Genomic DNA, 27162 nt, shown 5'->3' on the forward strand with positions numbered 1-27162 from the left:
GATCTGCGTCAGAAATAGAAAGGAGTTATATTTTAGCCCTTGGCAACCAGACTCTCGTTGGCACGCAATAATTGAATAACATGGATTTCTAAATTTATTTTGCGAAGTGTCTGGTCTGGTCAGCATGTTAGACCACTGCGCCACTCAGGAGGTCCAAGTGTATTGCACGAATGAAGTGGATTGAGAATAAAGTGTTTCTGGGTATTTAGACCCCAGTCCGCCATGACATAACACCATTTATAAATTCCACAGACCCTACTGAGTATTCACAACTTTTACTGCAACACCAATAATACTTTTTGCTCTATAAACCAATATATTCCATATACAGTGATTTGCATTGTGGCCATTTATTTGACATTGGAACATGTTTAAATATCACATGTAAGGCAAATGTCACTTAAATATGAACAAATATGAATCACTGTTAATGTTTCGACAATAAATGTTTTCTACTATTACATGGGACTTTATTTTAGGATGTTTCCGAAATTATGTGACCCGGAAGTACTTTTTTTTTAGTGAAGAGAAGGAGATCTCTAGCGACTGGTTCGTGACAGTGAAAACCGAAAGAAAGGTAAAGCAGATTAAAAAGATAAACGCTACAATCAAGATTTTCAGAAACGGTGCTGAGCGTCACTTGGATTCGTCGTTTGAACTGAATAAACCACTCGTTCTAGCCTACACACTACACCCAGATTCTGGATTAGTCGTAGCATAGCTTCGTCCTGCTACTAGCCATTTAAGACACCATTTATATTTACAGATAGCCATCTGTAACATAAAATACAATTCTAAATTGTTAATGTAAAGGGTAATTTAAATGGCTAGTTGCGCGACGAAGCTAGTCGTCGCATAACGTTAGACGCAGGTTGTACTTTGTACTTGAGTTTCGTGAGGAACACGTTCCCTAAAGTACACGTTTATACTGACGAATTGCGTATGTTAATCTACACATCTATTTGACAGCAATTGTTGAGATGAATAGTGAAAACTTTTCCATAAGTGAGAAGATTGTGTCGCCATCATACATTCGCCAGGGGTCACAGGCACGTCGCAGTCATGAGCAACTGATTAGACTGCTTTTGGAACAGGTATTATCCGATTTACAGACCTTAGAATTATCTGAATAGGGACGTCAAACATTCAGCCTGCTGCACAGACCCTATTGACGACCTAGTCTAGAGCGCCTGGTTAAATTCTGTTTAAGAGCATTTTAAAAATAAACGATTTTAAATGGTTAATACTAAGACGTATGTGATTATTGAACAAATGTGTGAATTTGCTTAATTTACTATCATCCTAAATTAAGATATTAAGACAAAACAAATCTAACATGTCAATTTAGGATGATAGTATATGTTGTCCACTCACAAGCTATTGCAACAATTACACCTATTTGTCAAAAAATGTAGAGTGTTTAAAAATGCTCTCAAACACGGTTTAACTGGCTCCTCTAGACTAGAGCTCCATAGTCTGTACAGCAGCTTGAATGTTCGATGGCACTACCAGTATTGGACAAATTCAGGTATGTCCCTCCCCGTTTCTTTCTGTTTACTTACCAACTTTTGGTTCTTAAACGATTTCCGTTGCAAGACGTAATGGAACCAAGCAGAAACAAATGAGGAAGGACCTATCTAAATGTATCCAATAGAAACTCATTTTTATTGCATAACGCAACAGTTTGGACTAATGATTACATCCATGATGTGAATGGAGATGGAGTGCACAACAACCATAACTTAGATGGATACTACACATAAATTTGTTTACAGTTCTATTTAGCCTACATAATTCAGGTGTTGTGGCTGAAGCATGTACCTTGTTGCGTATACTCAATGTACCTTATAGGGCAAATGTCCTGAGGAGGGATGGAGCGAGAGCACAATAGAACTTTTCCTGAATGAACTGGCTGTGATGGACAGCAACAACTTCTTGGGAAATTGTGGCGTTGGCGAGAGAGAGGGCAGAGTGGCCTCTAGTCTGGTGGCCCGACGACATTACAGGTTATCAGTTGTTACTTGGAGCATTTTCAAAATAGACAAATTTACTTTAGCTTTGCTAAATTCCAAGTAGCCTTCAGTTTTGTCACACATGTCATGATCATGAGATCTGTGTTTATTGCTTTACACAGGTTAATCCATGGGATAGGACGATCTGGAGACATTGCTGCAATTCAACCCAAGGCTACAGGTTCCAGTCTGCTGAACAAGCTGACTAATTCAGTTGTGCTGGACATTTTAAAACTTTCAGGTGTGTAACTAAGTTTCCATTCAGCCTACTGATAAATTGATGGGGGAAAAAATCGATAGTATGCCAACATATCACAATATTATTTTGGACAATATTATATCGATACTTTCACTCCCAAGTATCTATTTGTTTATTTATTTTTTAATAGTATGATTATTATAAACTCTTAACATGTGTAAACATTTGTATGAACATAACAAGATTCAGCAACTGAGACATAAACTGAACAAGTTCCACAGACATGTGACTAACAGAAATGGAATGTGTCCCTGAACAAAGGTGGGGTCAAAAGTAACAGTCCGTATCTGGTGTGGCCACCAGCTGCATTAAGTACTGCAGTGCATCTCCTCCTCATGGACTGCACCAGATTTGCCAGGTCTTGCTGTGAGATGTTGCCCCACTCTTCCACCAAGGCACCTGCAAGTTCCCGGACATTTCTAGGGTAAATGGCCCTAGCCCTCACCCTCCGATCCAACAAGTCCCAGATGTGCTCAATGGGATTGAGATCCAGGCTCTTTGCTGGCCATGGCAGAACACTGACATTCCTGTCTTGCAGGAAATCACGCACAGAACAAGCAGTATGGCTGGTGGCATTGTCATGCTGGACGGTCATGTCAGGATGAGCCTGCGGTAAGGGTACCACTTGAGGGAGGAGGATGTCTTCCCTGTAACGCACAGGGCTGAGATTGCCTGCAATGACAACAAGCTCAGTCCGATGATGCTGTGACACACTGCCCCAGACCATGACAGACCCTCCACCTCCAAATCGATCCCGCTCCAGAGGACAGGCCTTGGTGTTACGCTCATTCCTTCGACGAGAAATGCAAATCCGACCATCACCCCTGGTGAGACAAAACCGTGACTCGTCAGTGCACTTTTTGCCATTCCTATTTGGTCCAGCGATGGTGGGTTTGTGCCCGTAAGCGAAGTTGTTGCCAGTGATGTCCGGTAAGGACCTGCCTTACAACAGGCCTACAAGCCCTCAGTCCAGCCTCTCTCAGCCTATTGCGGACAGTCTGAGCACTGATGGAGGGATTGTGCATTCCTAGTGTAACTCGGGCAGTTGTTATTGCCATCCTGTACCTGTCCTGCAGGTGTCATGTTCGGATGTACCGATCCTGTGCAGGTGTTGTTACACATGGTCTGCCACTGCGAGGACGATCAGACAGTCCGTCCTGTCTCCCTGCTGCACTGTCTTAGGCGTCTCTCAGTACGGACATTGAAATGTATTGCCCTGGCCACATCTGTAGTCCTCATGCCTCCTTGCAGCATGCCTACGGCACATTCACACAGATGAGCAGGGACCCTGGGCATCTTTCTTTTGGTGTTTTTTTAGAGTCAGTAGAAAGGCCTCTTTAGTGTCCTATAGCTTGTTCTCTATCTTCTTTTTAAGTAGTGAGCAAACATGTTTTCAGCACATTTATTTCCATGACTTGCTGCAGTAGACATATACAGATATGTTTGGAACATCAAATCGTCATAAAATTGCAGTATCGATTTTAAATATCTATAGAATAATTTATTTTATTTTATCTGCACCTACAGTGCATTCGGAAAGTATTCAGACCCCTTGACTTGTTCCACATTTTGTTACGTTACAGCCTTATTCTAGAATGGATGATATTGTTTTTTCCCCCTCATCAATTTAGACACCATACCACCCATAATGACAAAGCAAAAACAGTATTCAGACCCTTTACTCATTACTTTGTGGAAGCAACTTTGGCAGCGATTACAGCCTCAAGTCTTCTTGGATATGACGCTACAAGCTTGGCACAGCTATATTTGGGGAGTTTTTCCCATTCTCTGCAAATCCTCTCAGTTAAATAAAAAATAAAATAAAATACAGATCCTCTCAAGCTCTGTCAGGTTGGATGGGGTGCGTCACTGCACAGCTATTTTCAGGTCTCCAGAGATATCCGGGCTCTGGCTGGGCCACTGAAGGAAATTCAGAGACTTGTCCCAAAGCCACTCATGCGTTATTGTGGCTGTGTGCTTAGGGTCATTGTCCTGTTGGAAGGTGAACTTCGCCCCATTCTGATGTCCTGAGCGCTCTGGGGCAGGTTTTCATCAAGGATCTCCCTGTACTTTGCTCCGTTCATCTTTCTCTCGATCTAAGAGAGCCAATATTCTATGCCAGGCATAATCTCACATTAGCTCATTGTTATGGAGGTATCCCCAAAAAATCTATAGAAAACCACTTAAACGTGAATGCAGCACCTTTGGTGTTGTTCTGGCTTTTTTGTTTGACGTGACTGTCATAGCTAAAGTTGGCTAGCTAGCAAGCAAGGTATTAGAACGTTGTCAGCCATCATGGCAACGGAAAATTTAGAACGAATGACTTGGTTGCTTAACAACGGTCTCGTCTCTGGTAACCTATTAGAACGAACGACCAGCCGGCATGGGTAGCAACCCTAGATTTGTGCCAGGACTATATCTTGTGGAAGTATGAAATAGTATCAATAAATTCATCAAAATAATGTTCTGTAAATAATTGTTTGAATATGTTGGAGACCTGTTGTATTAAAGTAATAATGCCCTCAAAGCCAGTGTTTGGAGGATATATTGGCACGGATTGCCGGCCAACAAAAACAAACCATGCCAATATATCCTCAACACCGGCTTCTCGGGCATTATCACTTAATTGTCTGTGTTTGCAGGTGTGCGAAGTGTGACCAGTTGTTTCGTAGTTCCAATGGCAACAGGGATGAGCCTGACACTGTGCTTCCTAACACTTCGCCACAAGAGACCAAAGGGGCGCTACATCATCTGGCCCCGCATTGACCAGAAGTCCTGTTTCAAAGCCATGATCACTGCAGGTTAGGCACTAACATTAACATGAAAGTATGTTCTGCTCTTAAAACTATCCATCAACAGTTTATTGTACTCTACATTCGTGCTCTGATTTGTTATTCTTGCAATAGATTTACCTATCAGTTCAGTTGGGTTTGAAAAAAGTACTTCTCTTTTCTAAGAGCTGCTTAACATGCATATACTCGAGGCGTAGGGTCTAACTTTTGCAGAGTGTGACATGCTCCTATTAATTACAATGAAACCTGGGCATGAGCAGCATGGGTCAATTAGAGACTCGCCCTGCTCAGCACAAAATTACTCTTGGTTTCTAATTTCAAGAATAAGTCTCACGGCTAGGGTTGCACATTTTGGTGGAAACTTTCCGTGGGAATATATGGGAATTAACGGGAATATATGGGTTATTAATGAAAATATATGCAAATTAATACTATTTCAATTTAATGTTTTTTGCATTGGATATATTTACCATATCATATGGAGACAGAAACATAAACCTTTTACCTTATTATAAGTAGACATTATTGCAAATGATTAAATCCTTCCAATATAAATAAAAGTTAACTCTTCACATGGGATAATTTCACAGAACAACAAAATAAAGGGAATATTGAGTGATCCCCAATGATCCATCTCATCTCCCAAAAACTTTTTCAACATAAAGCTGCAAAATGATAGTCTAGAAACTAAAGCTTTGGTTGTCTTCCTCTCAGGCTTCCATGTCTTCTACCTGGACCACCTCAATGTCCACTTCTTGAACATCAGACTCTGAGGCCTCATCTTCACTGTCATTTTCTAACCTTGTTGAGGATGGCTCATTGTGAGGCTCAAAAAGACTCCAATTTGCCCGGATTGCCACCAATTTTTCAACCCTTGTATTGGTCAGCCTGTTGTGTGCTTTGGTGTGTGTGTTTCCAAACATGGACTAGTTGCGCTCTGAGGTAACTGATGTTGGTGGGATTTGGAGGATGATGGAGGCAACATGGGAAAGAGCCTCAGATCCACAAAGTCCCTTCCACCAGTTGGCTGATGAGATGTTGGCACGACTGCCATATTGCATCTTCATCCCAAAGCCCTTGTTTGGAAGTGTACTTCGCCAGACTGCCAAGAACCATCCAGGCCAAGGTTGGCGAGACACGGTAGTGATGACACCATAGACCTTGTTGATCTCTGCACCAGACAGGATGCTCTTGCCAGCATACTTGGGGTCCAACATGTACGCTGCGGTGTGTATGGGCTTCAGGCAGAAGTCTTCACGCTTTCTGATGTATTTCAGAACTGCAGTTTCCTCTGCTTGGAGCAACAGTGAAGTGGGCAGGGCAGTATGGATTTCTTCTCTTACATTCAGAAGCGGAGCCTGAACATCAGACAGGATGGCATTGTCTCCCTCAATCCGTGCAATGGCTACTGCTATAGGTTTCAAGAATTTCAGGCTGCTACCACTCTCTCCCGAAATACATCATCCAGGAGGATCCTCTTAATGGGGCTGTACATATCGACCGACTGTGATATCCAGGAGACTGTCAAACATGATTACAACACCACCCTAGCGGGTGTTGCTGGGCAGCTTCAATGTGGTGCTCTTATTCTTCTTACTTTGCTTGGTGAGGTAGATTGCTGCTGTAACTTGATGACCCTACACATACCTAACCATGTCCTTGGCTCTCCTGAAGTGTATCCATTGTTTTCAGTGCCATGATGTCCTTGAGGAGCAGATTCACCAGTGCAAATGCCTTCTGTGGTTCAAGGTCATTGATGACTGCCTTCAGCTCATCTGCAATGTGGAGATGTTGTAGTTAATTATTCCTGGCCCACAAACATCTGACCACTCATCAGAGATGGTTGCAATACAGTCTGCTTTCTCTATGATTTGCTTGACCTTCACTTGAACTCTGCATCCAGCAAATGAGTAGATAAAGCATGTCTGGTTGGAGGGGTGTAAGCTGGGCGAAGAACATTCAGAAATCTCTTCCAATACACATTGCCTGTGAGCATCAGAGGTGAACCAGTTGCATACACAGCCCGAGCAAGTCATTCATCAGCATTTCTCTGACCATGTTCTTCCATTGAGTCAAAAAAACGTATGATTCCAGGGGGACCATGAGCTGTTGCTATCGATAAGGTGTCTGATTCATCATTTTCATCTTGAGTAGAAGTAGAGGGACTTTTGTCAGAGGTTGCTTGTTCTGAGCACTGAGGGAACTTTATGCACTTGGCCAGATGATTTAGCATCTTTGTTGCATTCTTCACACATGATTTGGCACAGTATTTGCAAATGTACACAGCTTTTCCTTCTACATTAGCTGCAGTGAAATGTCTCCACACATCAGATAGTGCCCGTGACATTTTCCTGTAAAGAATAGAAAAAAATGAGTAAAAAAAACAACAAATACAATTCCATGTACAGATTAACAGTTTAGCAGTTAGATTAAAAATTTCCTTTGTTTGATAAATGTTTTAAATTGAAACATGTATGGAAACGGGTGAATTAACACTCCTCCTCAAGCAAGCTAAAAACCCACATGGTAGCAAAAAACGAACTAGCATAAATTGTTAGAAATGATTTAAACACGCATTACTGTAGGCTACTATTTACTAGTTAACAAAAAATCATGTATGTCATATACAATATATTCACCCCACCCAGTATTTTAATAAAAATTTACCAGAAAGTATTGTTGTCCTTGGCTCAGACAGTGTAGTAGTGTGAGCTCAATAGAATCTCATTAGTGTGCAAGATCTTGAGAATCAGCTGTACATGTGATGGAAGAGTGCACTGTGCATGCAGAGGGTTGCAATTCCATTGACTTGGTGATAGTTTAACCAAAATATGCCGCAAGCCTTATGTATATCCCACAAAAAAGGTTCACTATTATAAGCAAACTTTTTTGATGAATTTAAGCAAAATTCCCGGGCTTAACTCCCCATGGAAAATTTCCGGAAAGTTTCCGACCTTTTGCAACCCTACTCACAGCTCACGCCTGTGAATGCTTGATCAAGTATCTTGCTCTCTTGCTCAATTTATGCATCCACTGTGGCAGCTAAAAACCTACTGTTTTTGCGCTGCCCCAGTGTAGTTCACCATGAGGCAACCCCAACATTGACAACTCTCTTGCTCCTTGTAACCATGGACAGGGTTTGAACCAGTGGTGGTTGAGAACATTTTGGAGGGTGATGAGCTGAGAACAGATATGGAAGCTGTGGAACGTAAGGTGCAAGAGCTGGGAGCAGAGAACATCCTTTGCATCCACTCCACTACATCTTGCTTTGCCCCACGTGTTCCCGACAGGTATGCCTTGTCCTCAAGCCATCCAATCATGGTTCAGTAGAGCTGTGAAAGGTAGATGTGCATGTCCAATTATCATGTGCTATAATAAATGGTATGACTTGAAACAAATGTTATTTGTGTAATCTGCATGTTGTTTATTATATCTAATTCATGACATTATTGACAAACATACACTGGAGTAATGTATGTTAGGTCAAGAGTACGAGGACATTATTGATGACTTTTCTCTGTTCTTGCAGATTGGAGGAGCTAGCCACTATGTCTGCCAAATATGATATCCCCCATGTTGTCAACAATGCTTATGGAGTGCAGTCATCCAAGTGTATGCACCTTATTCAACAGGTACCAACTCATACCCCCCCCCCCCACCCCAAAAAAAGTATTCAGACCCGTTGATTTTTTTCTAAATGTGTTACATTTTATTCTACAGCCTTATTCTAAAATGTATTAAATATTTTTTCCCCCTCATCATTCTACACAATATCCTAAATGGACATTTTTAGATTTTTTTTCATATTTTACATTTTTTTAAGATAGTTTTTTTATTCTTCATAAATGTGAGGGAAAAAAATCACATTTACATACACTGCCGTTTAAAAAAAAATTAACCTTTATTTAACTAGGCAGTTAAAGTTAGTTAAGAACAAATTCTTGTTTAAAACGACGGCCTAGTGGGTAAACTGCCTTGTTCAGGGGCAGAATGACAGATTTTTACCTTGTCAGCTCGTGGATTCGATCTAGCAATCTTTCGGTTACTGGCCCAACGCTCTAACCACTAGGCTACCTGCCACCCCACCCCAAAAGTTTGGGGTCACTTAGAAATGTCCTTGTTTTTGAAAGAAAAGTAAAACATTTTGTCCATTAAAATAACACCAAATTGTTCTGAAATACAGCGTAGACATTAATGTTGTAAATGACTATTGTACCTGGAAACGTCAGATTGTTTTTACGGAATAGGCGTACGGAGACCCATTATCAGCAATCGTCACTCCTGTGTTCCAATGGCACGTTGTGTTAGCTAATCCAAGTTTATTATTTTAAAAGGCTAATTGATTATTAGAAAACCATTTTGCAATTATGTTAGCACAGCTGGAAACTGTTGTTCTGATTTAAAGAAGCAATAAAAGTTTCCTTTAGACTAGTTGATTATCTGGAGCATCAGAGACATTGTCCCGAAGCCACTGCTGCGTTGTCTTGACTGTGTGCTTAGGGACCATCAATGCTGCAGAATTTTTTTGGTACCCTTCCCCAGATCGGTGCCTCCACACAATCCTGTCTCGGAGCTCTACAGACAATTCCTTTGACCTCATGGCTTGGTTTTTTCTCTGACATGAACTGTCAACTGTGAGACCTTATATAGACAGGTGTGTGCCTTTCCAAATCATGTCCAATTAATTTAATTTACCACAGGTGGACTCCAAGTTGTAGAACATCTCAAGGATGATCAATGGAAACAGGATGCACCTGAGCTCAATTTCGAGTCTCATGACAAAGGGTCTGAATACTTATGTAAATGAGGTTTTTCTGTTTTTTATTTTTAATACATTTGCATAAATTAAAAAACAGTTTTTGCTTTGTCATGATGGGGTATTGTGTGTAGATTACTGAGGGAATCAAATTATGTAATACATTTTAGAATAAGGCTGTAATGTAACAAAATGTGGATAAAAGGATGGGGTTTGAATACTTTCCAAATGCACTGTATATTATTTTTATACATAGCAAAGTTCGTTTTTTTCTATAATCTCATTAGGGAGCTCGTGTTGGAAGAATCGATGCCTTTGTACAAAGCCTGGACAAAAACTTCATGGTTCCAGTAGGTGGTGCCATAATTGCAGGTTTCAATGAGTCTTTCATTCAGGAGATCAGCAGAATGTATCCAGGTTAGTGCTGTTTAAAATTCCTAAGGGCCATATGCGTTTGAACCAGGGCTGCAACCTTTTTGTGTAAAGTTGCCATTATCTGGATTAGTTACTAGTCTATTATCATGTGAGGCTCATGTAGTGTAATTGTTCTGCCAGCCATCAGTGGTTGTATTTCTGTGTGTGTATTATATACAGTGGGGCAAAAAAGTATTTAGTCAGCCACCAATTGTGCAAGTTCTCCCACTTAAAAAGATGAGAGGCCTGTAATTTTCATCATAGGTACACTTCAACTATGACAGACAAAATGAGAATTAAAAATCCAGACAATCACATTGTAGGATTTTTAATGAATTTATTTGCAAATTATGGTGGAAAATAAGTATTTGGTCAATAACAAAAGTTTATCTCAATACTTTTGTTATATACCCTTTGTTGGCAATGACAGAGGTCAAACGTTTTCTGTAAGTCTTCACAAGGTTTTCACACACTGTTGCTGGTCTTTTGGCCCATTCCTCCATGCAGATCTCCTCTAGAGCAGTGATGTGTTGGGGCTGTTGCTGGGCAACACGGACTTTCAACTCCCTCCAAAGATTTTCTATGGGGTTGAGATCTGGAGACTGGCTAGGCCACTCCAGGACCTTGAAATGCTTCTTACGAAGCCACTCCTTCATTGCCCGGGCGGTGTGTTAGGGATCATTGTCATGTTGAAAGACCCAGCCACATTTCATCTTCAATGCCCTTGCTGATGGAAGGAGGTTTTCACTCAAAATCTCACGATACATGGCCCCATTCATTCTTTCCTTTACACGGATCAGTCGTCCTGGTCCCTTTGCAGAAAAACAGCCCCAAAGCATGATGTTTCCACCCCCATGCTTCACAGTAGGTATGGTGTTCTTTGGATGCAACTCAGCATTCATTGTCCTCCAAACACGATGAGTTGAGTTTTTACCAAAAAGTTATATTTTGGTTTCATCTGACCATATGACATTCTCCCAATCTTCTTCTGGATCATCCAAATGCTCTCTAGCAAACTTCAGACGGGCCTGGACATGTACTGGCTTAAGCAGGGGGACACGGCTGGCAATGCAGGATTTGAGTCCCTGGCGGCGTAGTGTGTTACTGATGGTAGGCTTTGTTACTTTGGTCCCAGCTCTCTGCAGGTCATTCACTAGGTCCCCCCGTGTGGTTCTGGGATTTTTGCTCACCGTTCTTGTGATCATTTTGACCCCACGGGGCTATTGCCGATTCAGTCTTCCCAGCCTGGTGCAGGTCTACAATTTTGTTTCTGGTGTCCTTTAACATTTCTTTGGTCTTGGCCATAGTGGAGTTTGGAGTGTGACTGTTTGAGGTTGTGGACCGGTGTCTTTTATACTGATAACAAGTTCAAACAGGTGCCATTAATACAGGTAACGAGTGGAGGACAGAGGAGCCTCTTAAAGAAGATCTCACAGGTCTGTGAGAGCCAGAAATCTTGCTTGTTTGTAGGTGACCAAATACTTATTTTCCACCTTAATTTGAAAATAAATTAATTAAAAATCCTCTCATTTTGTCTGTCATAGTTGAAGTGTACCTATGATGAAAATTACAGGCCTCTCTCATCTTTTTAAGTGAGAGAACTTGCACAATTGGTGGCTGACTAAATACTTTTTTTGCCCCACTGTACGTCTGTCTGATGTTGGTGACAAATTCTGTTTCCCCTCTGGAATATTGAAAATTAATTATGACACTGACTTCCCTCCGTTTCCAGGTCGCGCATCAGCCTCACCCTCCCTAGATGTGCTCATCACCCTGCTCACCCTGGGAGCCAGCGGCTACAGGAAACTCCTGGCAGAGCAGAAGGTTGGGGCCTAATTTAATATTCATTCAGTTTAGGAAATAAAGTGAAACTGATTAGCATGTATTTTAATTTAGTGAAACATCTCAGTACAACAAGGGTGTAAGTCGGCCGCTATCCATTTTTTCTCCGGTTGTCAGCACTGTGTCTTCTCTACATGTAAACTCCAGAGATAAAAATACAATTTAAGTAGAGGGGGAGGGCGAAAGCAAGGAGAAATCCATTCAAGTGAAGGAGAGGAGTTTCCAAAATAGTCCCTGTTGGCTCCATTTACTAAAATAGAGCTAACAATACAGTATACTAAAATGCGTTATGTACTACACCATTCCCAGACACTCCTAGGCAATATATGTGGAAAATCAGACTTGTGAAAGGGATAAAAAAACGTCCCTTTTTCAGGACCATATCTTTCAAAGATGATTAGTAAAAATCCAAATAACTTCCCAGATCTTCATTGTAAAGGGGTTAAACACTGTTTCCCATGCTTGTTCAATGAATCGTAAACAATTAATGAACATGCACCTGTGGAATGGTCGTTAAGACACTAACAGATTACAGACGGTAGGCAATTAAGGTCACAGTTATGAAAACTTAAGACACCAAAGAGGCCTTTCTACATACTCTGAAAAACACCAAAAGAAAGATGCACAAGGTCCCTGCTCATCTGCGTGAACGTGCCTTAGGCATGCTACAAGGAGGCATGAGGACTGCTTATGTGGCCAGGGAAATAAATTGCAATGTCTGTACTGTGAGACGCCTAAAACAGCGCTACAGGGAGACAGGATGGACAGCTGATCATCCTCGCAATGGCAGACAACGTGTAACAACTGCAACTGCATCACAACTGCAGGACAGGTACAGGATGGCAACAACAACTGCCTGAGTTACACCAGGAACACACCAGGAACGAATGCACAATCCCTCCATCAGTGCTCAGACTGTCCGCAATAGGCTGAGAGAGGCAGGACTGAGGACTTGTAGGCCTGTTGTAAAGGCAAGTCCTCACCAGACATCACCGGCAACAACGTTGCCTATGGGCACAAACCCACCGTCACTGGACCAGACAGGACTGGCAAAAGTTTTCTTCACTGACGCGTCGCGGTTTTGTCTCACCAGGGGTGATGGTCGGATTTGCATTTATCGCCGAAGGAATGAGCATTACACCGAGGCCTGTACTCTGGAGTGGGATCGATTTGGAGGTGGAGGGTCCGTCATGGTCTGGGGCGGTGTGTCACAGCATCATCGGACTGAGCTTGTTGCCTGCAATGACAGTTACAGGGAAGACATACTCCTCCCTCATGTGGTACCCTTCCTGCAGGCTCATCCTGACATGACCCTCCAGCATGTGTGTGTGATTTCTTGCAAGACAGAATGTCAGTGTTCTACCATGGCCAGTGAAGAGCCCGGATCTCAATCCATTGAGCACGTCTGGGACCTGTTGGATCGGAGAGTGAGGGCTAGGGCCATTCCCCCCCAGAAATGTCTGGGAACTTGCAGGAGCCTTGGTGGAAGAGTGGGGTTACATCTCACAGCAAGAACTGGCAAATCTGGTGCAGTCCATGAGGAGGAGATGCACTGCAGTACTTAATGCAGCTGGTGGCCACACCAGATACTGACTGTTACTTTTGATTTTGACACCCCCCCCCTTCGCCCTTTGTTCATGGACACATTCCATTTCTGTTAGCGACATGTCTGTGGAACTTGTTCAGTTTGTCTCAGTTGTTGAATCTTATGTTCATACAAATATTTACTCTTGTTAAGTTTGCTGAAAATAAACGCAGTTGACAGTGAGAGAATGTTTCTTTTTTTGCTGAGTTTAGCTCTTGTATTTTGCACTGGCAATGGTGCGCTGGTCTCCCCAGACAGCATTTGGTTACTTCTAACATGGTTCTTCTGTGTCACCATGAAATGTTGATTCCTATGGTATGCCATACAATGACCAAAATGCTATCAGGTTAATGTTTGCTCAAATCCTCCCAGGAAATACCTCTTGCCACCACATGACCCGACACTGCCAGAGTTGATTGATTTCAATTGATCCTGATCATAAATTTTTTTTATGTCTGAACCAGATTATGGCCGTGTTAGAACGAATCAAAGCCGTATCATGGATCAATTGTGACTGACTGACTGATCTACAAATAATAATGAGAAGATGTTTTGTAGATTAGTCTGTCTTAACTCTCCTTCAAAGTCGGCTGCAATGTTGAACACGCCCGTTAATACCATCTGCAGCTTACTGATTTCAAAGCATACCCTTGCGATTCAACAGCTTTGAATAATTTGTCATAAAAGGACTCTTTCTCATTATTAAGAGCTGGTATACCTTTAGCTTAGGAAGTGAGCACTGTAAAGTCGCCCACAGTCCCAGGGTTTGTGTTCCGCACCATTCCCAGTGGTTGGCTGACTTTGCTGATTCAACAATCTTGGTTAGCATTCGGTGTGAAAAGACATCCAAAAAAACATCTTGCCAACATTAGAAAAAGAGTAAGGTTAACTTTAAGTATTAGCCAATTAGTCTGCATAGTGTCACGGGATAGAACGCTACGTTGTAGCTGACCCCATCAGAAAACCTGGCACACGTTAACATCACCAGGTGGCAGTTCCTGTAAAAACGTCCTCATCAGCTTATCAAAGACGTTAAACGTTTTCTCCACAAGTCAATGGCATTTCTTAAAATGGGTTAACTCAGCCGCCAGAGGGATTTTGTAAAGCACAAGTCAAGGTGTACTTTTGTTGCAATTACCTTCAGCCTGCTAGTGAGCAACCGTGGCAAAATTGGTTTGACTTTGGATCTCCTGGACTAGTTGGGGACCATCAATAAGTTACAAAATGTAAATGAGACAATTTTCATGTTGCACACCTTTTAGTTTTCTCATTAAATGTTTCAATATTTCTATATCAATTTATAAAATGTATATTTGGTTTAAGGTTAACTCATTGAGATTTGAAGCTATTGAATTTTAACATATTGTCCCATGTACATTGTGTAATTTACTGATTTGTCCCAAACTTGCACCATAGGGATATCCAAAGTATACCCGTATTTATCAGAAGTATTATGGTTGGGTCGTGTGTAGCTGCAATCTGAATTGATGGTTACTTGTGTGCTGCCAGCTGTCAGCATGTGGGCAGGATTGAAACCAACCCAACCTTCATTTACATTGTGACACAGTCATGACCACAAGTCTCGCAAAACTCAGTTTTGGATGAGTCTCACTTTATGACAAAATATATTATTTTCTCCCCAGTTTCGTGATATCCAATTGGTAGTTAGTCTTGTCCCATCGCTGCAACTCCCGTGCGAACTCGGGAGAGGCGAAGGTCGAGGGACATGCGCCTCCGAAACAGAACCCTGCCAAGCTGCACTGTTTCTTGACACACTGCTCGCTTAACCCGGAAGCCAGCCGCACAAATGTGTCGGAGGAAACACTGTTCAACTGACAACCAAAGTCAGCCTGCAGGCGCACCACAAGGAGTCGCTAGAGCGTGATGAGCCAAGTAAAGCCCCCCCCCGGCCAAACCCTCCCCTAACCCAGACGACGCTGGGCCAATTGTGCACCGCCCTATGGGACTCCTGGTCACGGCCGGTTGTGATCGAACCCCAGGTTGTAGTGAAGCCACAACACTGCAATGCAGTGCTTTAGGCCGCTGCGCCACTCTGGAGGCCCTTTTATCACCATGTCTTTATTACCAGTCTTTTGGAGCATTATTGCCATGACCGAGAATAGGGTAGTGTATTTGCAACTAAATAGCTGTAATTGGGAATACTTTTTATGGTGGTCTTAAATGAATATGATTGGGCAGTACAGAGACTGTAGGCGTTACCATAAAAGATCAGACACACCAGTAAGATTATCAAACATTTGCCTGCCAACAATACTTAGCACCCCCTGAGTGTCAGCAGTCAATCTCTTTTTTGTGTTCATACAGCAAAGACCTTGAAGTCATTGTTAATATACTCCAAACCAGAAGGAGTCAGTAGCGTCGTTTGGCAATGCATATCCGCGTGAGTTTCTTAGTCAGAGAGGAAGAGGCAAAGTGAGAGGTTTCAGTCTCGCCAAAATCTGTACAAAATGCGTTTCTGTGGGCTTATTTTGGACCTAAGCTTGTTGCCTGCCTTCCTGCCTTTGGGACAACGACTCCCATTGTTAGGGCAGAGACATGAGCATTTTGTCATTATATACAGATTACTGGCTTAGTTAATGGTCTATATTCCAACGTTAACTAGCTAACTATGCTAATGTTGCTATTTTGTAGAACACCTTTGTTCATACTAGCCAGATGGACACAGCTAGATAACTACCTAGCAAGATGATGAAGAAACAATTTAATTCACTCGCCGTAGTCCCATACTGCCAGCGCCAGTCCGTAGCCAAATGTTTAGCTAGCTAATGTTAGCATGTTCACTAGCTAGCACAACATAGTTAGCTAAGGACACTGCACTACCTCAGCAGTGGACACGAGAAGGGTCAATCTGCAGACCTTGTTTACTACATGTCAAGCCCACAACGTGCTGCGCCCAGTACGCACGTGTGTCACTTACTACATGCTGAGGCCACTGCCATTGAGGCTGCTAGCGATACTACAAAAGTATGTGGACACTCCTACAAATTTGTGGAGTCGGCTATTTCAGCCACACCCGTTTCTGACAGGTGTATAAAATAGAGCACACAGCCATGCCTTCTCCATAGACAAACATTGGCAGTAGAATGGCCCGTACCGAAGAGCTTTCTGCCCTGGTAGAACTGCCCTGGTCAACTGTAAGTGCTGTTATTGTGAAGTGGTAAGTGCAGCCACGAAGTGGTAGGCCACACAAGCTCATAGAATGGGATTGCTGAACCCCGTAGAGCGTAAAAAATGCCTGTCCATGGCTGCAACACTCACTACCAAGTTCAAAACTGCCTCTGGAAGCAACGTCAGCACAAGAACTGTTCGTCGGGAGCTTCATGAAATGGGTTTCTATGGCCGCGGAGACGCACACAAGCCTAAGATCGCCATGCACAATTCCAAGCATCGTGCTATAACTAGCTACTTCCCTCGCCGTAACATTAACAGAACTGTGGGAAAGCAGTGCTCAGCTGGCGGAGGCAAAGGACACTACACCGGTGTAGCTAGCTAGCAGCCTCCTTCTTCTGTGGGGTTTTTTGGCAGTTGGCATTCAACGTTGGTGCATTACCGCCACCTACTGTGCTTGGAGTGTGGGCCAGAGACGGCGCTAGTAGCCTCAATGGCAGTGGGTGCGGCATGTAGTAACAGCAGTCTGCAGATTGACATTATTGGCTAACACAGGCAGCTGTTTCATAGGAACTAATCTATAGTGACTTAATTATGTCAATGCTAGCTGCAGTGGTTAGCTAACTTGGAGGAAGTACAGTGCCTTCAGAAAGTATTCATAACCCTTGACTGAATTCAAAATTGATTAAATACATTATTTTTTTCTCACCCATCTACACACATACACCCCATAATGACGAAGTGAAAACATGTTTTTTGATATTTCTGCAAATTTATTGAAAATGAAATACAGCCATGTCTTATTTACATAAGTATTCACACCCCTGAGTCAATACTTTGGAGAAGCACCTTTTAGCGGTGATACCCAAGACTACTCAAAGCTGTTATGTCTGTATCAGCTTTCCACATCAGCATTTGGGGATTTTCTCCCATTCTTCATTGCATATTTTCTCAAGCACTGTTAAGTTAGGTGAGGATCAGCAGTGAACAGCAATCTTCAAGACTTTCCACAGATTTTCAATGGATTTCAAGTCTGGGCTTTTGTCTGGGCCACTCAATGACTTTCACATTCTTGTTCTGAAGCCATTCCAGCATTGCTTTGGCTGTATGCTTGGGGTCATTGTCCTGTTGGAACACACATCTTCGCCCCCAGTCTAAGGTTGTTTGCACTCTGAAGCAGGTTCTCATCAAGAATTTGCCTGTACTTGGCTCCATTCATTGTACCCTCTATCCTTACCAGTCTCCCAGTCCCTGCCACTGAAAACCATTCCCACGGCATGTTGCTGCCACCACTATGCTTCACGGTAGGGATGGTGTTAGACGGTGATGAGCTGTGCGTTGGATGCACTGAGAGTTATTTAAGATACTCTTCAATGAGGTAGGGTTTCAGATGTTTTCGAAAGATGGGCAGGGACTCCACTGTCCTGACTTTAGGGGGAAGCTTCTTCCACCATTGGGGTAACAGGACAGAGAGACCAGAGGTAGCAGAATGGAGTGCTTGGGCTGGGATGTAGGGTTTGAGCATAGCCAGAAGGTAAGGGTGTGCAGTTCCCCTTGCTGCTCCGTCGGCAAGCATCAGGGTCTTGAAGATGATGCAAGCTTTGACTGGAAGCCAGTGGAGTGTGCAGAGGAGTAGGTTGACATGGAAGAACTTAGGAAGATTGAACAACAAGCAGGATGCAGCATTCTAGAAAAATTGCAGGGGTTTGATGGCACAAGCGGGGAGCCCAGCCAACAGCGTTGCAGTAGTTTAGATGGGCAATGACAAGTGCCTGGATTGGGACCTATGCTGCTTCCTGTGTGAGGAAAGGTCATACTCTACGGATGTTGTAGAGCATGAACCTGAAGGAACAAGTCACTGCTTTGATGTTTTCAGAGAATGACAGGGTATTGTTCAGGGCACGCCAAGTTTCTTTGCACTCTCAGAGGGGGACACCATGGAGTCGTCAACTGTGATGTTTAGGTCCTGGGCAAGCTGAGATGTCTGCCAGTCACACAGAGATGCGTGTCGCCACCTGAGTGTCAGAAGGGGGGGAAGGAGAAAAATAGTTAAGTGTCATCCGCATAGCAATGATAGGAGAGACCATGTGAGGATATGAAGGGCCGAGTGACTTTGTGTGAAGAGAAAAGAGGAGAGCGCCTAGAACCGAGCCCTGGGGGACAACAGTAGAGCGAGCAAGTTGTGCAGACACAAATCCTCTACATGCCACCTGGTAGGAACGACCTGCCAGGTAGAATGCAATCCAGGAGAGTGCAGAGCCTGAGACACCCAAACCTGAGAGGGTGGAGAGGAGGATCTGATGGTTCACGGTGTCAAAGGCAGTTGATAGAGCTAGGATGATAAGAACAGAGGAGAGTGTCAGCTTTGGCAGTGTGGAGAGCCTCTGTGACACAGAGGAGAGGAGTCTCAGTTGAGTGATCTGCCTTGAAGTGGGACTAGTTAGGGTCAAGAAGATCGTTCTGAGAGAGATAACTAGAGAGTTGGTCAGAGACAGCACATTAAATTGTTTTGGAAAGAAAAGAAAGAAGGTATACCGGTCTGTAGTTTTTGACGTCAGGGGTCGAGTTGGTTTCTTGGGGAGGGGCCAACTTGAAGTCAGAAGGGACACAGCCAGTGATCAAGGGATGAGTTGATGAGGAATGGGAGGAGAGGATGTAGTCAAGTGGGCAGGTTGTCGGGCAGCCAGACATCACTAGTCGCAGGATTTCATCTGGAGGGAGAGGGTAGAAAGAGGTCAAGGCCACAGGAGGCTGCTGAAGGGAGAACGGCTCATAATAATGGCCGGAACAGTGCAAATGGAATGGCATGAATCATCTGGAAACCATGTGTTTGATGTATTTAATACCATGCCACTTATTCCGCTTCAGTCATTACCACGAGCCCGTTCTCCCCAATTAAGGTGCGACCAGCCTCCTGTGGTCAAGGCATATGGCAAAATCAACTGTTCACAGGAGACTGAGTGAATCAGGCCTTCATGGTCGAATTGATGCAATGAAACCACTACTAAAGGACACCAATAAGAAGAAGAGACTTGCTTGGGCCAAGAAACACGAGCAATGGACATTAGACAAGTGGAAATCTGTACTTTTGGTCTGATGAATCCAAATAAGAGGTTTTTGGTTCCAACCGCTGTGTCTTTGTGAGATGCAGAGTAGGTGAACGGATGATCTTCGCATGTGTGGTTCCCACCGTGAAGCATGGAGGAGGAGGTGTGATGGTGTGGGTACGCTTTGCTGGTGACACTGTCTGTGATTTATTTAGAATTCAAGGCACACTTAACCAGCATGGCTACCACAGCATTCTACAGCGATACACCATCCCATCTTAGTGGGACTATCATTTGTTTTTCAACTGGACAATGACCCAACACACCTCCAGGCTGAGTAAGGGTTATTTGACCTAGAAGGAGAGTGATGGAATGCTGCATCAGATGACCTGGCCTCCACAATCACTCGATCTGAACCCAATTGAGATGGTTTGGGATGAGTTGGACTGCAGAGTGTAGGAAAAGTAGCCAATAAGTTCTCAGTATATGTGGGAACTCCTTCAAGACTGTAGGAAAGTATTCCAGTTGACAATGGTTGAGAGAATGCCAAGAGTGTTCAAAACTGTCAAGGCAAAGGGTGGCTACTTTGAAGAATCTTTGTTTTAACACTTTTTTGGTTACTTCATGATTCCATATGTGTTATCTCATAGTTTTGATTTCTTCACTATTATTCTACAATGTAGAAAATAGTAAAAAATAAAGAGAAACCCTTGAATGAGTAGGTGTGTCCAAACTTTGGACTGGAACTGTATTTTAATAGATGTGGCCTAAAGATGAGATTAAATTAATAACCGTGTGATGGTGTCAATATTATCAATTGTAAAATTGAGAATGAAGAGACTGATGACTAGCGCTGTGTGCATTGACAAAGAAAAGAATGGAGTTTTCCAAGTAAGCTCTTCTTCCAAATCATCCTACAGAGGTCCATGCAGGACAGACATTTTGATTGCTATACCCTATAAAAAAGAGCAGATTACAAGGTTTCTAATGAACCTGTTTTGCCAAACAACATCATCAAATCAAAGTGTATTTGTCACGTGCTCCGAATACAACAGGTGAAATGCGTACTTACAAACCCCAACCAACAGTGCAATTTCTAAGGAAAAAAATAGGTATTAGGTAAACAATAGATAAATAAGTAAATAAATAAAGACATTGAAATGACAGTGAAAATAACAGTATGCAGGGTCACCGGTTAGTCGGGCTAATTGAGGTAATATGTACATGTAGGTATAGTTAAAGTGACTATGAATAAATGATAAACAGAGCAGCGTAAAAGAGGGGGTTGAAGGGACACAGTGCAAATAGTATGGGTAGCCATTTTATTACCTGTTCTGGTGTCTTATGGCTTGGAGGTAAAAGCTGTTGAGAAGCCTTTTGGTCCTAGACTTGGTGCTCCGGTACCGATTGCCATGTGGTAGCAGAGAGAAAAGTCTATGACTGGAGTGGCTGGGGTCTTTGGGAATTTTTAGGGCCTTCCTCTGACACCACCTGGTATAGAGATCCTGGATGGCAGGCAGCTTAGCCCCAGTAATGTACTGGGCAGTACGCACTACCCTCTGTTGTGCCTTGCGGTTGGAGGCCGTGCAGTTGCCATGCCATGCAGTTATTCAAACCAGTTGCAGCTGCAGAACCTTTTGAGGATCTGAGGACCCATGCCAAATCTTTTCAGTCTCCAGAGGGGGAATAGGTTTTGTTGTGCCCTCTTCACAACTGTCTTGGTGTGTTTGGACCATTCTAGTTTGTTGATGTGGACACCAAGGAACTTAAAGCTCTCAACCTGCTCCACTACAGCCCCGTTGATGAGAATGGGGGCGTACTGAGTCCTCTTTTTCCTTTAGTCCACAATCATCTCCTTTTGTCTTGATTACGTTGAGGGATAGGTTGTTATTCTGGCACCACCCGGCCAGGTCTCTGACCTCCTCCCTATAGGCTGTCTCGTCATTGTCAGTGATCAGGCCTACCACTGTTGTGTGGTCTGCAATCTTAATGATGGTGTTGGAGTCGGCGCCTGGCCATCCAGGCATGACTCGGCATGAACGCCGAGCTGTAGTCAACAAATAGCTTTCCTCATGTAGGTGTTCCTTTTGTCCAGGTGGGAAAGGGCAGTGTGGAGTGCAATAGAGATTGTATCATCTGTGGATCTGTTTGAGCGGTATGCAAATTGGAGTAGGTCTAGGGTTTCTGGGATAATGGTGTTAATGTGAGCCATTTACCAGCCTTTCAAAGCACTCGATGGCTACAGACTTGAGTGATACGGGTCTGTAGTCATTTAGGCAGGTTACCTTAGTGTTATTGGGCACTGGGACTATGGTGGTCTTCTTGAAGCATGTTGGTATTACAGACTCAATCAGGGACAGATTGAAAATGTCAGTGAAGACATCTGCCAGTTGGTCATCACATGCCTGGAGCACACGTCCTGGTAATCCGTCTGGCCCAGTGGCCTTGTGAATGTTGACTTGTTTAACCTCTCTGGGATATGTGGGACGGTAGCTTCCCACCTTGCCAACAGCCAGTGAAATTGCAGGGCACCAAATTCAAAACAGAAATCCCATAATTAACCTTCCTCAAACATACAAGTATTTTACATAATTTTAAAGATAAACTTGTTGTAAATCCAGCCATAGTGTCCGATTTCAAAAAGGCACACCAAACAATTGTTAGGTCAGTACCTAGTCACAGAAAAACACAGCCATTTTTCCAGCCAAAGAGAGAAATAGAGAAAATGAATCACTAACCTTTGATGATCTTCATCAGATGACACTCATAGGACTTCATGTTACACAATACATTACACGATAAAGTTCATATTTATATCAAAAAATCTCAGTTTACATTGGCACATTATGTTCAGTAGTTCCAAAACATCCAGTGATTTTGCAGAGAGCCACATCAATTTACAGAAATACTCATAATAAACATTGCTAAAAGATACAAGAGTTATGCATGGAATTTTAGAGCCACTTCTCCTTAATGCAACCACTGTATCAGATTTCAAAAAAACTTTACGGAAAAAGCAAACCATGCAATAATCTGAGTACGGTGCTCAACACAAAAACAAGCCATGCAGATACCCACCATGTTGTGAAGTCAACAGAAGTCAGAAATAGCATTATAAATATTCACTTACCTTTGATGATCTTCATCAGAATACACTCCCAGGAATCCCAGTTCCACAATAGATAAAGTCCATAATTTATGTCCAAATAACACAATCCAAACTCACGAGGCGCGGGCAAGTCCAGGCGAAAGTTCAGACGAAAAGTCATGTTACAGTCCGTAGAAACATGTCAAACGAAGTATAGAATCCATCTTTAGGATCTTTTTATCATAAATCTTCAATAATGTTTCAACCGGAGAATTCCTTTGTCTGTAGAAATGCAATGGGACGCAGCTAACTCTCACGTGAGCACGCGTGATCAGCTCATGCCACTCTGGCAGACCCCTGAGTCATTCAGCTCTCATTCCCCCCTCCTTCACAGTAGAAGCCTCAAACAAGGTTCTAAAGACTGTTGACATCTTGTGGAAGCCTTGGGAAGTGCAAAATGACCCCATAGACACTGTATATTCGATAGGCAATGACTTGAAAAACAACAAACCTCAGATTTCTCACTTCCTGGTTTAATTTTTTTCTTTTTGCCTGCCATATGAGTTATGTTATACTCGCAGACATCATTCAAACAGTTTTAGAAACTTCAGAGTGTTTTCTATCCAAATATACTAATAATATGCATATTCTAGCTTCTGGGCCTGAGTAGCAGGCAGTTTACTCTGGGCACCTTATTCATCCAAGCTACTCAATACTGCCCCCCCAGTCCCAAAGAATTTTAAAGGTCTTACTCGCTACGGAGAGCATAATCACACAGTCGTCCGGAACAGCTGATGCTCAAATGCATGCCTCAGTGTTGCTTGTCTAGAAGCGAGCATAGCAGTGATTTAGCTCGTCTGGTAGGCTTGTGTCACTGGGTAGCTTGCGGCTGTGCTTCCCTTTTGTAGTCTGTAATAGTTTGCAGGCTCTGCCACATTCAACGATTGTCGGTGCCTGTGTAGTACAATTCAATCTTAGTCCTGTATTGGCGTTTTGCCTATTTATGATTTGTCGGAGAGCATATCAGGATTTCTAATAAGCTTCTGGGTTAGTCCCGCACCTTGAAAGCGGCAGCTCTACCATTTAGCTCAGTGCGAATGTTGCCTGTAATCCATGGCTTCTGTTTTGGGGTATGTACGTACAGTGACTGTGGGGACGATGTCCTCGATGCACTTATTGATGAAGCCAGTGACTGATGTGATGTACTCCTCAATGCCATCGCAAAACAGTCCTATAATTTAGCATCTGCTTCATCTGACCACTTTTTTTATATACCAAGTCACTGGTGCTTGCTGCTTTTCATTTTTGGTTGTAAGCTGGTCGGATTTGCCAAGTGGAGGGTGAGGGAGAGCTTTGTACGCATCTCTGTGTGTGGAGTAAAGGTGTTATAGATTTTTTTCCCTCTGGTTGCACATTTTAAAGTTAGTGAGGGAGATATGTCTCCAGCTTCAGTGATTTTTGCAATTTGTTCCAGTCATTGGCAGCAGAGAACTGTAAGGAAAGACGGGAGATAAGGCGGAGCTATACCTAGCAAAGACATTTCGATGACCTGGAGCCAGTGGATTTGGCGACGAATATGAAGCAAGGGCCAGCCAACGAGAGCATACAGGTCGCAGTGGTGGGTAGTATATGGATGGGCCTTTGGTGGCAAACGGATGGCACTGTGATAGACTACATCCAATTTGCTGAGTAGAGTGTTGGATGCTATTTTGTAGATGACATCGCCAACGTCAAGGATCGGTAGGATAGTCAGTTTTACGAGGGTATGTTTGGTAGCATGAGTGAAGGAAGTCAGAACCGTCCAGAGTAGTGATGCTGTACAGGCGGGCAGGTGCGGGCAGCGATCGATTGAAGAGCACGCATTTAGTTTTACTTGCATTTAAGAGCAGTTGGAGGCCACGGAAGGAGTGTTGTATGGCATTGAAGCTTGTTTGGAGGTTTGTTAACAGTGTCCAAAGAAGGGCCAGAAGTGTACAGAATGGTGTTGTCTGCGTAGAGGTGGATCAGAGAATCACCAGCAGCAAGAGCAACAACATTGATCTATGTAGTCAAAAGAGTTGGCCCGAGAATTGAACCCTGTGGCACCCCCAGAGACTGCCAGAAGTCCAGACAACAGGCCCTCTGATTTTACACACTGAACTCTATCAGAGAAGTTGTTAGTGAACCAGGCAAGGCAGTCATTAGAGAATCCAAGGCGGTTGAGTCTGCCAATAAAAATACTGTGATTGACAGAGTCGAAAGCCCTGGCCAGGTCGATGAAGACGCCTGCACAGTACTGCACAGTGCTGTCTTTTATCGATGGCGGTTATGATATCGTTTATGACCTTGACGTGGCTGAGGTGCACCCGTTACCAGCTTGGAAACCAGATTGCATATCGGGGAAGGTACTGTGGGATTCGATATGGTTGGTGATCTGTTTGTTCACTTGGCTTTCGATGTTTAGGCTACTGATATTTTCTGATGTTTTCTTAATTGACCGTGCATCTTAATGACCGTGTGTCTTGGTGGTTTGTGTATTTTATTTGTCAAAAATACACTTACTGTGTTCCAACGCACATGCTTTTTGTTTCATAGTTGTCACGAAGGTATCCAACCTTTTTACATGCTGTATATCCTACAGTAACAAAGTAAGGAAAATGTCATGTTCTTTCAAATATTTAGATTTAACATTCTGTTACCTAAGACCTATATAAACACAACCAAATGACATTGGCACGAATGGGGGGAGGGGCAGGGGTCCAACTTCATGCCGCTTTGAGGATGAAATGTTCAAAGTTTTTGTGTTCTATGATATTTGTCTCAAAGCACTGCTAGAGTGAAAAATACATATTTAGGAAGAGTCAGGGACAGGTAGGTGGGTTCAAGGTTTTTATTGAAATTAAGGTCTTGACGGTTCTTGTGTTAAATGCTTAATAAAAATGGAGGACAAATGTATCTTTGTCATATAAACCATATTGCTTACAGTAAATTACAATGGATTAAGATTTTGATTTATTGATTTATATATTGATTTAACCTTTATTTAACTAGGCAGTTAAGAATAGTTAAGAACAAATTCTTAAATTTAAGTTAAATTAAAATTATTCCATTGGTGGTTCCCCACCCAGAAGACCCGCAATGGAGTCTCTTAGCAGGTATTACAAAATGAACTAAAACAAAACAGCAAAAAATGTCAGACCTTTACAGTTTAGTAATGTAATGTAATGTAAATACCCACCCCGACTTATCGAAAAGTAAATATAACAACAGTTATGCAAGCCCAACCAGTCAAATAGGATACTGTAGATGTAGGCGCATAATAGGCCCAGCATCGTCCGGGTTAGGGGAGGGTTTGGTCGTGGTAGGCCGTCATTGTAAAATAAGAATTTGTTCTTAACTGAATTACCTAGTTAAATAAAGGTAATAAAAAAATGGGTATGTTTCCCTGTGGGCCCTGCTTTTTGTTACACATCCATGGGCTTATCAACGCTAAAGATAACAATTATATAATTAATATAACGGTCCTTTATGAAAAACAATGCTAATGTTATTCTCTTTGAATTTGAAAGGCCAAAATGTTCCTAATAAACGCTCCAGCTGTCTTCATATCCTAGCAAGAAACCATTATTGATATAGTAATGCTCCAAGAAACACACCTGCTCCATAGTTAACTTAAGGGGGCTGAATAATTTTGCACGCCCAATTTTTCAGTTTTTGATTTGTTAAAAAAGTTTGAAATATCCAATAAATGTCGTTCCACTTCATGATTGTGTCCCACTTGTTGTTGATTCTTCACAAAAAATACAGTTTTATATCTTTATGTTTGAAGCCTGAAATGTGGCAAAAGGTCGCAAAGTTCAAGGGGGCCGAATACTTTCGCAATGCACTGTAGAATGCGGAACCATTTGTAGAAACTGGCTGCTTTTTCATCAGCCCCAAACCAAACTAAAGGTGTAATCATAGTTATACATGAGAAACTCAATCACCGTCTTGGGTTAAGGCGAAGACCAAGAAGGCAGAGTCACTTTCCTTAAATGTATCCATAATGTAAAGAAAATGACCTTTTATTAGTGTGTACACTCCGAATTCATATAATTTTGATTGTCTGAACAGCATATTGTTAGAATGAACTGAATTTCATCTGGTTATTGGGAAAGATATGAATGTCATTTTGGACATGCGAGTCAAATCTAATAAGACCAACTGCATTCCACAAGCAACCAAGGCTCTCCAGCATATACTCTCTGATTACAACCTCA

The 27162-nt window shown here is 42.7% G+C and overlaps 1 protein-coding gene across 1 annotated transcript in view; it reads left to right on the forward strand.

Annotated features, from left to right (window-relative positions):
* The first annotated feature begins 499 nt into the window (after positions 1–499).
* The window catches only part of LOC139378785 (Sep (O-phosphoserine) tRNA:Sec (selenocysteine) tRNA synthase), a 36414-nt gene continuing 9751 nt past the window's right edge, over positions 500–27162 (forward strand). The window contains exons 1-9 of the mRNA XM_071121284.1: positions 500–577; positions 970–1094; positions 1852–2006; positions 2135–2253; positions 4914–5072; positions 8200–8353; positions 8593–8695; positions 10107–10236; positions 11966–12057. Of these exons, the coding sequence (XP_070977385.1) occupies positions 981–1094; positions 1852–2006; positions 2135–2253; positions 4914–5072; positions 8200–8353; positions 8593–8695; positions 10107–10236; positions 11966–12057 (1026 nt within the window). The 5' untranslated portion in view covers positions 500–577; positions 970–980. The remainder of the gene's footprint in view (positions 578–969; positions 1095–1851; positions 2007–2134; positions 2254–4913; positions 5073–8199; positions 8354–8592; positions 8696–10106; positions 10237–11965; positions 12058–27162) is intronic.

The sequence above is a fragment of the Oncorhynchus clarkii genome, chromosome 21, assembly GCF_045791955.1.
Source record: "Oncorhynchus clarkii lewisi isolate Uvic-CL-2024 chromosome 21, UVic_Ocla_1.0, whole genome shotgun sequence".
In the NCBI taxonomy this organism is placed as follows: domain Eukaryota; kingdom Metazoa; phylum Chordata; class Actinopteri; order Salmoniformes; family Salmonidae; genus Oncorhynchus; species Oncorhynchus clarkii.